Genomic DNA, 12,310 nt, shown 5'->3' on the forward strand with positions numbered 1-12,310 from the left:
TTTCTCTTTCTGCTCTTCTTTCTCCGCAGAGTCAAACAAGTGACATCACTCTAGCCAATCAACAAGCCCAAGGACTTTTGCGTCAAGCTGATGCCCGCAATCGTCAGCTGATTGAGCAGGACAATCTTGAATTGAATCGCTTGTGGCAGGACCTCATTGCTTCGTTGGAGAAGAGGCGTGACAATTTGCAATCTGTCGCCGATAAGTGGGACGAATTCGAGAATCGCTTATTGAGCTGGGAAAAGGCCATTGGACGTTTGTCGGATAAATTCCGCAATGTCGACCCAGTGGTAAGATCTCGTCGTCACTTGGAAGATACAAAGCATGCCATCCAGGTAAGTGTTTCCGATATTATTTTAATTTATTATTATTTTGTTTCATCTACTTAACAACAATTCGGCAATTTACACAAGTGACGTGATTTTTTGGTTGTTGTTGTAAAACTCAAAGAAAAACCAGTTGAAACCTTAACACCGCCCTTCGCCAGCTATATTCGGCATTTATTCACAGTTTATCAATTCCAATCAGGTTTTTAGGCTTAACTAGCGCCGAGCAGGCAAGCAAGCAAGCAATTTTAACAGCCTAAGCGGTGTGGGCAGCCACAATCAAGTTTCTTCTTTGCAAAACTTTTGGGCCATAAATTTTGGTAGACTCTTTGCGTTGTTGCTGTTGTTGTTAATGTCTACTCGTCGGTGTTCATAGACAAGATAATATCTATTATTGTTGGTAATACATATATTATTAGAAGGAGGTCTAACACTTAGTTGTGTATGGATTTCAATTACTTCCGCTAGACTTCATTTTAACAAAAGGAGCGAGTTTTGTAATAAAAAATTAATTCAACAGCACTCTTGGCTCATAAAGCGGATGTGTACCTTAAAGTGTAACAGAAGAATAGAGAGACCTACTGTAGAAGATTTTTATAGTTAAATGCGAAGATGTTGGTTTTATACCCCCCGCCATATGGTTACAGAGGGTATATATCATTTAATTCGGCCAAAACATGCCTCGTCGAAATAACGGTCTCTTTGGACCAAATCCGTTCAGAATATTTGGAATTGATCTAGGGGCATCCGACCGTCCGTCTGTCTGGCTGGTACGCACGATAACTCTCGGAGGAATTATGTTATTTGGTCTAAATTTGGTACATCGTAATATCGATCCACTCCTCCTGCTACCTCCCCAACAAAAGATCAAAATTTTCATAGAAAATAATGCCTAATAGGTCAGGTGCGATAATGAACAATATCGGTCCATTCCATTAAGCAAGTACCTCCACCAAAAAGTGTCAACATTTTGAATTATTACAACTCTTATAATATTTGAAATAAGGGTTCGATTTCTTAAAGTTTTAAAGTGTAGCGCATCTCAATATTTTTGCCAAAACAAGGTCTGGTATGAACATGAAATTTGTTGTGCCACTTAATCTGGTACCTCCCACACAACGGGTCAAAATTTGGAGCAATTAGATATTTCATGAAATTGCAAAATCTCCCTCACCATGGTAAACAGTTTGAATAAAAAAAGGCTCATTAAAGCAAAATATGCAACCAATTCTCGTATCGGATCTTATTAGTTTCGATATTTTGAAGACTTGACTTATACAGGGTGAAATAAAAAAAAGCTGCAACAAAGTCAAACGCCATAAATTCTAACATTTTTTAAATTTTATTGAATGAAAGCCAAAATTTCGGAAATAGCATAAACTTTTAGAATAACTTTAGATTTGTTCGAATTGGTCAACTTTGGCACAAATTATGACTTCCAAACGGCCAATGAAACCGTCACACGCTGCCTCAATGTTGCTCTGCGGTATTTTGGCCCTTTCCCGGCGAAGCGCTTGCTTGAGGTGATCGACACTTTGGTATTTGTTAGTACCAACCTTGCTTTCCGAAATACTCCAGCCACAATAGTCCAACGGATTGGTATACAGAGATTTTGGTGGCCATTGTGCTCTGTAAATGAAGCGAGGAACCTAATTTTGTAACCATTCTAGGGTGGCGCGTGCTGAGTGCGATGGTGCTGGGTCCTGTTGAATTGTCGAAAGACTGCAGCCAAAATGTTTGAGTACCCAAAGCTTTAATACACCCTCCAGAATATTTTCGCGATAATATTCGGCATTTAGTCGATTAATACGAGCGGAGAGCGACCATCGGGTTTTATGGCGGCCCACAACATCACCGTGGCCGGTGCTTGAGTTCTGGTGGCCAACCGAAGGTGTACATTTTCAGCCGACCTCTTTGGCAAGTAAACACAATCATTTTGTTTGTTTACAAACTGCTGGACAACGAAAGTTTTCTCATCGGAGTAAACCAAATGCGTCAGTTCACCACTTTCGGTCAAGCGAAGCAACTCCATAGCTTTTTTGTGTCTATTTTCTTTCTGTTGCGGAGTAAGTTCTTGCACTTTTTTGAATTTTGAATGGCTTAACCCCGAGCTCATTTTTCAATATTTGCCCAATTCAATATTGCGATATGTTCAGCTCACGAGCCATTTTTCGGCCACTGCGACGCGGGTTTCGATTTTCGAGTCGCTTCGTTACTTTTCGAACCATTTCTGCTGATGTTGCTGTTTTCTTCCGTCCACTTCCTTGACGTCGGGCTACGCTACCAGTATTACGGTAACGAGCGATGGTACGAGACTCGAAACATTTATTCACATTTAAATGCTGGAGTGCTCTAACGATAGCCACTTGTGTTTTCCAGCCAAATATAAAGAAATCACACTATCACGTTTGAATTCCACCGCGAATAACATTTTTTTCTGGAAAATTCGCACCAAAATGCTTTTGTACGCTTATAAACAGTTAATGAGCTGTCACGGGAATAATTTTAACAGCTGTCGGACGAGTGGCATAAAAATGTCAGCAGTCAGAATTTGGTTGCAGTTTTTTCATCTCACCCTGTATATTCATATAACAATCTGAATAAAAAACAATTTTTTTCAAGTTGTGCTAATTGAAGCTCACAGCATACCACTTGAAATTTTATATTTGTTTATAAATGTTAAGTGTAGCCGTTTTGGGGCCAGAGTACTTAATTTCACTATCCCACCTCGAATATTGTCTTTTGGGACTTGAAGTGAAATTGAAGAATCATGGTATAATTTATTCAGAATTTCATTTGACTCTACGCCTTTGGTTTCATGTCAACATTACTTTCATATTTCTCAATAATTGACTCAATACCAGTTTAGCAATTTTTTATGCAAATTCGATTCTCGTGATTTGTTTATTATTTCATTCATTTCATATGTGTGTTTGCGCGAGTATTTGTATCTGTACTAAGTGATTTTTAATTTAATAAATTCTATTTTTTTCATTAAAAAGCCATTATGGCTCATGGTCGGTCGTCACATAGACAGACGCGAAGGTTTTAAAAACGAAAATAAAAAATAATTAAATAAATAAACGACTAATGGATGGATAGATGCATGCCGCCAGCAGGTTGCATGGTTGGCTTTTATAATTGAAAAACAAAAAAAAATTATATAATAAAATTTATTAACTGCAATAATTGTATGGAATTCCCAATGCAGTTTTTTTTTTTGCAAACAATCTTCGATTACAAAACCGATTAGGCGGCTATTTTTAGCCAGCACAAATAAACAATGAAAGCGTGAAACGCCAACATTCATTGATTCAAATGGATGAAAACGAAAAGAAAAGGAAATAACGAACAAATTTTGCTATCATCGAATCTATGTGGTGGTGTATAGAGCAGCAAATTTTCTTAATCGCCTCAGATAATTAAGCTTTCAATTAAACGTAATCGTAGCAACGACTAAAACCAATGATCCACTGATCTACAGGCCCAGTGACTGTTGCCTTCAAACACATAAATATGTGAGTGTGATGTGTGGGTCCCAAGCATGCCTCCCAAGAACTGATAAGCAGTGTTATTTTTTTTGTCTGTTTGCTATTTAATAATGAAGTGGAAACGAAGAAGCCGTCTGCCGTGAGTCATAAAAAAAGGCAAATACTAGAAAAAGCAATACTGATATGTCCATAATAATTAAAAGTTATGTCAATTATCTAGCAACGTCTAATTAGGTTAATTTGTCAAGTGTCGTTTGTTCTAATTTACATATATTCTCTCTTTGGGAGCAGAGGAAGAGAGACGACCTTATTTCCATTTTTTTTCAAGTTTATTCTTTTTCAGGGGAATTACAGTAAAAACGGAAGTATTTTATGTATACTTTTCTCGTTAAAACAGACAATTTCGAATGTAATAATAATGAGGTTATATAAATATACCGTTTTTACAGTTTTTGAAAAATGGCACTGGTTTTAGTAACACGTGCAGCTGTGTGGAAATTTTACTTTCGTTTTAAAATTATAGAAAGAGTACTTATTTTGATAGTTTTTTATGCTTTTCCGAAAGCTGTCGATAGCAAAGAAAATCACTGTCATACTTCACTCCGATCTTCAATACAGAAGGTGGAGTGTTTTACTTTATAATGCGAATGTTATTTAATATCAGAGCTCGAAAATGCTCTAGCGGGTTTCAGTCTCTACTTGAATTTGAGCGGGAGTACTCCTGCGAGTATAAACCGAAATTGATTTAATTCCATTTATCTATACCACTCGAATAAGAGCGAGTATGTTTTGCTCCTTTTCGAGCGAGAGTAAACATGGTTATATTTTTGACGGGTACTCTTTTAGTTGTTGTACAATCGTTGTTTTATATGTAAATGTGTGAATTTCCAGTTCCCAGTCCGCACCGGTTTGTTATTACTACATGTATGGGCAAATCTGAAAACAAAATAGTTTTTCCACTCGCTTTCACTCTTAGAGTAAGCTTTTACTCTATTTCAAACATTTTTACTCCCACTTTTATTTTCCAAAACTTCTTGTATAAATTTGGTATTTGGTGAATTAATAGAGCTGAAATTTGAATATATGTTAGTGTTGGTGTCTGAGGTTAAGGTTCGGAGGTTTGGAAATGCCTATTATGGTTGTTCGAAAAGTAATAATTGGGTAAAGGGATGAGTACTAAAATTATACGAAAACTACTAAATGTTACTAAATTTTGGTATTGGGCGAAGGGATAGAGCTGAAATTATGAAATTTGATACTGAAATCACTGTTTCAAGGCTTTACGTATGACGTTAAAATTGTTTCGGGCGAAAAAAATAAGATCTTTCTCCGTAAACTTCAAAATGAAAGATTTTTAAGACTTGAGGTATAAAAGGTAAACATTTTCCCCTCAAAATGAAAAAATTATACATTTTAAATATTAACAAGTAAAAAAGCTGTAAGTTCGGCCGGGCCGAACTTTGAATACCCTCCACCATCTGGAACGAATTTGGCAATTTTCGAAAAAATGAAATCCGTTAAAAATTCAGTTGAAATTTTAAAAATACTAAATGTAGCCGTCATATCAGGGTCTAAACGACGACGTGGACCTGCATAGGCAACTTTTGTTCTAAGCCATTGCAATATTAAAATGCGAAACTCGAAAAAAATTGGTGAATAATGTAGCTAAAATCATCAATATATGGGGGCTATACCAAAATGTGGACCTGCACAGACAATATTTTGTTTTAGGCTGAAAAATGTCGCTAAAATCATCAAAATACCGAATATCGGGAGGTACCGTTATATGGGGGCTGTACGAAGACGTGGACCTGCAAAGATTATTTTTTGTCTTAGGCTGTAGTATTCAAACTTCAAATACCAAATTTGAATCAATTCCGGTGAAAAATGTAGCAAAAATCATCAAAATACCGAATATTGGGAGGTACCGTTATATGGGGGCTATACTAAAACGTGGACCTACATGTCCCATTTTCAATACCAAAAGTTCTGCAGACATAATATACATTTGAGAAAAATTTAATCAAACTACTTCATTTCGTTCGGAAGCTAGAGTGATTTCCACACACGGACTTACATCGCTAAATCGAATTTTATGATGATCAAGAATATATATACTTTGTGGGGTCTAAAATGTATATTCAAGGTGTTATAAACGGAATGACAAACTTAATATACCCTCCATGCTATGGTGGAGGGTATAAATAGGCCTAACTCCTTCTGTTGGGACGAATCTAAAATTTTAAGGTAGATTTTTCGCTGACGAAGTGGCGGGCACTTGCTATTCAATGATATCATAGTTCCAACTTCCTGGCTGACCCCGGTGCAATATTTGACGATTTTAACTTCATCCTTTAATTTCCATCAAATCACCCATATTTCACGAAATTTCCATGTTAAATTATTTTGTACTATTCCGTCCTTTTTGTACTATTACAGTACGAATTAAAAAAAAAAATGTGATTAGGATTATCAAAATACCGAATATCGGTAGGTATCGTTATATGTGCGCTATATATTATGAAATACCAATTGTTATCAAAATATCGAATATCGGCAGGTACCGTTCTATGGGGTTATATCAAAACGTGGACCTATACTTACAATGTATCGCCACACGAGCTAGAGTCCATTATGACCTGTGGTAAAAATCATTAAAATACTGAATATCGGGAGGTACCGTTATATGGGGGCTATATTAAAACGTGGACCGATATATCATTTTCAATACCAATCATCCTAGACACAATACAAATTGTTCTGCTAAATTTTGACGCTCTACGTCAATGTCGGCTGTATCGTGATTTCAACAGAGAGGCAGATGGGCAGACAAACATCATTAAATCGACTTGGAATTTTATGCTGATCATGAATATATATACTTAATGAGGTCTACGACAAATATTTAGGGATGTTACAAACGGATTGACAATGTTAAAATACCCTCCTTTTCAAGGTGTAGGTTGTAAATACATAAACACTTATAATATTTAAAAATTATCATTTTTACCCAAGAATTATTTTCAAGTTTTTGTATTTACTTTCAACCTGTTTAAGTATGTAAAATCCACCCCAAACATGTAGCCGTTCGAACCTCGTGTAGTGTTCATTCATCAATTATATCAATCGGGTAATTACCCCTCCCCCCACCATATTTTGCATCCAAGTTTTCATATCAAATGTGTTAAGCGTTGGCGTTAGTTGAAAAATATTTACAATTCTCTTTTGAATTCCCTTCTGCCGGCATGCCTGGCTTCCGATTCTGGTTGCTACGACCTCTGAAGTATGAGTACAATGTTTGACCGTGAACTTGATTGTTGTTGGGGCTCTTTGTTTTGTGTTTGTTGTGAGAGTAACATAATGTTAGTTTGTATAGTTTGTTTTTTACAATTTGATAGCCACGAAACGCGCCTGCGTTAGATGGTGGAGATTAGAGATGCCAGTTGATATGAATTTTTTTCCATAATTTTGGGGAATGCCTTGGGGGAAGGGCCTAAATATGTCAACAGCGTAAATTTTTAAATGATGATGAGGGGAAAAAAGTTGTAATGTGAAAATAATTGGTTTTACAATGAATAATAAAATATTTAAATTTGTCACAAGGCGGCATCTCTTTTTTCTGGTTTTATTTTTAGTCTTCATATCTAAAGCCTATCTTTTTGTATGTTTTTAAATAATGGTTTATATTGTTTTTGTTACTTTTTATTTCGTTTTTTATGTGTGTGTTTTTTGATAATCTCACAATTCGTTAGAATTTTTGTATACCCCGTAAATTTTTTATCCGTCATTTTGTGGTTGAGTATTTTCTGTGTTTATTTGAACCGGTTGTTAATACAAAGCCGTAATGATATGCGTACATTTGTAGAATTGTTTATATGACGCGTTTTTTTTTTTTTTTTTTTGGAAAGTCAAGACCACGAGTTGATTGGATACGTTCTATGTTTTGCAAAAATTAACATCAATTTAACGTAACGATAATACTGAAATGTTAATATTTTTTTTTATTTTTGACATTCCAAATATTGCAATAAATTGCATTTTGTGTTTGTTCATTTATCAAGCTGTTCTTTGTGCGGCTTTCAGAAAAAAATATAACAGATAATAATTGTTGTGAAAAGAAAAATAAATAAAATGTATGGATACGATAGATTTCGAATATCGCAATTATAATCAATATTTGGCGACATTATTCGACATTGTTACAGATGGCAATACTTCTTAAAAATCTGCAAAATTATTTGACTAAATTGACGCTTCGTGTTCGCAGTTTCCCAAAAAAATTCACATTTTAAATCATGAAATAAGTCACCGATTTTTCATAACTCCCACCATTTTGTCCAATTTTTTAATAAACATAACAAATAAATTTTGAAATATGTTTTTAGAAAACATATACCTACACATATTGATTTTTTTTATGTAAGATGAATGTAACCTTAATAGAATTTTTTAGCCAAATATATTGGAAGTAGATAAAATCAAGAGGTACATTTATATGGACGCTAGTCCGAAACGTTGACCTACATTGAAACATTTTTGCTAAGAGAAGCAAATATGAAAAATAAGGGCCTAATGAATTGAAAAATGTCACCAGACCCCAGAAATAGCTGACAATACCTTCAGTTAGAGTTTTCAAAAAATAAAAAAAAATAAAACGATATAGTGGCTGGAGCCGTTATATGGGGGGCATAACAAACGGGAGCCTTTATAGAAAATTTTATACTACAAAAATTGTAGTCTATTGTTAGTCCTTAATACCAAATTGGACATAATTTTGTGGTATTTTGTGAAATACCGAATATCGGTCTATATATCAAATACCGAAAAATTGTATTGGAATCGTTGACCAATATGAACAATATTTTGTCACCGACTGTAGAACCCATTATAAAGTACAAATATCAAATACCGCATTGGTATCCGGAGATTTTGGTAGCCATTGTGCGCTGTAAATGAACCTCATTTTGTAATTATTCTTGGGTGGCGCGTGCTGAATGCGATGGTGCTGAGTCCTGTTGGAATGCCCAAGGTCTGCGGTCAAAATGTTATACACCCTCTAGAATATTTTCGCGATAATATTCGCGAAAAATAACCATGGCCAGCGTATGTGTTCTGGTGGCCAACCGAATGTGCACATTTTCAGTTGTCTTCTTTGGCAAGTAAACACGTTTATTTTGTTTGTTTACCAACTGCTAGACAATTATTTAAATGTTTTCTCATCGGAGAAAACCAAATTCGGCAGTTCACCACTATCGGCCAAGCGAAGCAACTCTTTAGCTCTTTTGAGTCTATTTTCTTTCTGTTGCGGTGTAAGTTCTTGCACTTTTTGACATTTCAATGGCTTTACCCCCAGCTTATTTTTCAATATTTGCCGAATGGAATATTGCGATATGTTCAGCTCACGAGCAATTTTTCGGCCACTGCGACGCGGGTTTAGATCAAGTCGCTTCTTTATGTTCGAACCATTTCTGCTGATGTTTCTGTTTTCTTTCGTTCACTTCCTTGAAGTCGGGATACGCTACCTACAGTATCGCGGTAACGAGCGATGGTACGAGACACAAAAGATTTATTCACTATTAAATGCTGGCGTGCTCTAACGATAGCCACATGTGGTTTTCCAACCAAATATAAGGAAATCACACTATTACGCTTGAATTATATCACGAATAACTTTTTTTCTGGAAAATTCTCACCAAAATGCTTTTATACGCTTCTAAACAATATATTGAGCAGTCACTGGAATAATTTAAACAGCTGTCGGACGAGTGGCTTATGAATGACAGCAGTCTGAAGTTGGTTGAAGTTTTTTCATATCACCCTGTATAAATACTTAATGGGGTCTATGCCGAATATTTAGATGTGTTACAAATGGAATGACATATTTAATATACCATCCTTTCCAAGATAGAGGGTGTAAAAATATGAATCCACTTGGAAAAATCTATTGTAATTTTTGTGAAGTGTAGACCAAAATATTTAAGGTACTTTGAATTTCGTTATGGCTACATATAATGGACCCTAAAAAGATTGGCCTAGGGCCCCAAACTTTTTTGGAACCTTTTTTAGAATTTTCCAATCCACCCCCATTGAATGATACTTAGTGTTGTTAATTAAAAAAAGAAATCAAATGAATGCTTTTTGCATGAATATCTCGAAAATTAGAGCAGATATCGGATAACTGCTAAAAAATCAGAAAATAACAGTGCTAAGTACGATTTCGTCCAAACTTAACGAAGCTAAACATTTAAGCCCAATTTTCAAATAATGTACACCTGATTAACCCACATTCGGGAAGAGTTCCATTTTACCATTACAACCTGTCTCACATACATAACATACATTTGTAGATATGCCATGATTTATTTTATTATTTACACATTAATCATTCATAATTTCATTGTTAATGTAAACAAAGCCCTGAAGATAGATGCCTCCAGTCGCATTCTTGGCTTAGACCACCAGCACCACCGTTTATGTGGCATTTCCCCTCTGTGGCTTCTTAGCAAAACACTCTCTGCTCGCAATCTATTCATTACAAAAAAATAAAATAAAAAAAAAATAGACGCACTTTATTTTTGTTGTTACCACTACAACGTAAATATTGTTGTTATCATATTTGTTGTTGTGCTGTTCTTTTATTTTGTCGTCGTTTCTTCGATGGTGTCATACTTTAAATAAAACGCTTCGTTCGTTCTTTCGCGGGTTCTCTCATTCAATTTTCCTCGTTTTTTTCTTTTCTTTTGAATTCCAATGGTCATAAACAACAAACAAATGAACTAAACTGACAACTGAGTTGTATAAGAAGACAACAACAACGAATGGAACAAACTTACAATGGCAACAACAACAGCAACAATGACAAAAAGTGACAATAATAAATAATCACAAAATTTGTTACTGTGAGCTTGATGACAACATCATTGCGGACTGCTGTCACACCTCCGTTCCCCGCTACCCCGCTATATGTACATGTGTATGAACTTGGCTACATATGTATATTTGTACGTTATGCCTGGTGAACACACAATCTCATCAAATTGTATTTCAAACATGTATTGGCCTACCACCCTGCTTCTACCTCCAACCTCGCTCTCCAAACGCGGTCTTTCTAGCCGTCATGTTTTTCCCCTCTTTCTATTGAATTTAAATTGAGAGGTTTTGTTAATTTTAAGCTGAGCTTTTATAAAAAAATCGCTGTTGTTGTTGTTAGTTTTTATTTTCAATTAAGTGCTTTTGTTGTAGTTTTTTGTTGTTGTTACGTTTGTGGCGCTTTTTTTGGGCGATGTGGTGTTGATGGCGATCAACGATCGCTCTGAAAAAATACAAACATTTTTTGGTTGCTGACCTTCGAAAGTCTGGTCGAGAATTTTTTAGTAGTTTTCAGAGTTTTTGTTGTTGTTGCTGTCTTTGTCGTTGTTGTTGCATTCTTCTTCACACATGTTTATATTTGGATACGTTAACATATGCACGTACGCATACATATGTATGTTTTCAGTTTTGGGATGTAAAGAAATTTCAAATACCTACAACGATTAATGAGTTATAGATCCAAATTTAGCCACCCATGATGTTTGGGATAGGTGGCAAATTAGGTTTATCATTCCATTTGTTATATGCCGGTGTATTTGTTGAAAACCGCTTGCATAATTCAAGTATATTCTGGGTTAACATTCACGTCATTAACCCTCTGTATTTTAGATAAAATTTTGGTAAATACCCAAAGCGTGTTATGTCTGCCATGGAGTGCTTCTATCAGAGCAGATTCTGATAAAAGCAATGTGTATAATTCCAATAGTTTCACACTTCTGTAGTTTTATACCCTCAGTTACACGGTCAAACTGGACCGGAATTAAGGGCGGAATTCGTTTCGGGAAATTTGGAGTCGATCTAGCTATTTCCATTCGTTCTTCAGCTCGAGTTGGCTGACGAAAGAATAATTAAAAATTATGACGAGAACATTATGAATTGTTGTCATTTTAATGTGTCGACTTTTTCTGGTAATTTACCCATAAAAATCTTGATCAATTGAAACTCCCATAAAATTGGAAAAAAGTCTCCAAACTATCTTCACACAATCCAACATTTCTGACAGCAAAATACTGGGTGAGATGAAAACACTGCAACCAAATCCAGACTGCTGTCATTTTTAAGCCATATTTTCCAGAAAAAATTTTATTCGTGATGGATGTCAAGCGTGATAGTGTGATTTCTTTATATTTTGCTGGAAAACCACAAGTGGCTATCGTTAGAGCACTCCAATCTCCTACCATCGCTCGTTACCGTGATACTGGTAGCATAGCCCGACGTCAAATATAGCAACATCAGCAAAAATGGTTCGAAAAGTAAAGAAGCGACTTTATCGAAACCCTCGTCGCGGTGACCGAAAATTGGCTAGTGAGCTAATCATATCGCAATATTCCATTCGGCAAATATTAAAAAATGAGCTCGGGCTAAAGCCAAAAAGTGCAAGAACTTACAACGCAACAGAGAAAA

The 12,310-nt window shown here is 35.6% G+C and overlaps 1 protein-coding gene across 1 annotated transcript in view; it reads left to right on the forward strand.

Annotated features, from left to right (window-relative positions):
* Positions 1-12,310, forward strand: part of LOC101893796 (muscle-specific protein 300 kDa) — a 118,859-nt gene that overhangs the window by 84,073 nt on the left and 22,476 nt on the right. The window contains 1 exon segment of the mRNA XM_059128703.1: positions 30-335. Coding sequence (XP_058984686.1) covers positions 30-335 — 306 coding nt within the window.

The sequence above is a fragment of the Musca domestica genome, unplaced genomic scaffold, assembly GCF_030504385.1.
Source record: "Musca domestica strain aabys unplaced genomic scaffold, Musca_domestica.polishedcontigs.V.1.1 57, whole genome shotgun sequence".
NCBI classification, from domain to species: domain Eukaryota; kingdom Metazoa; phylum Arthropoda; class Insecta; order Diptera; family Muscidae; genus Musca; species Musca domestica.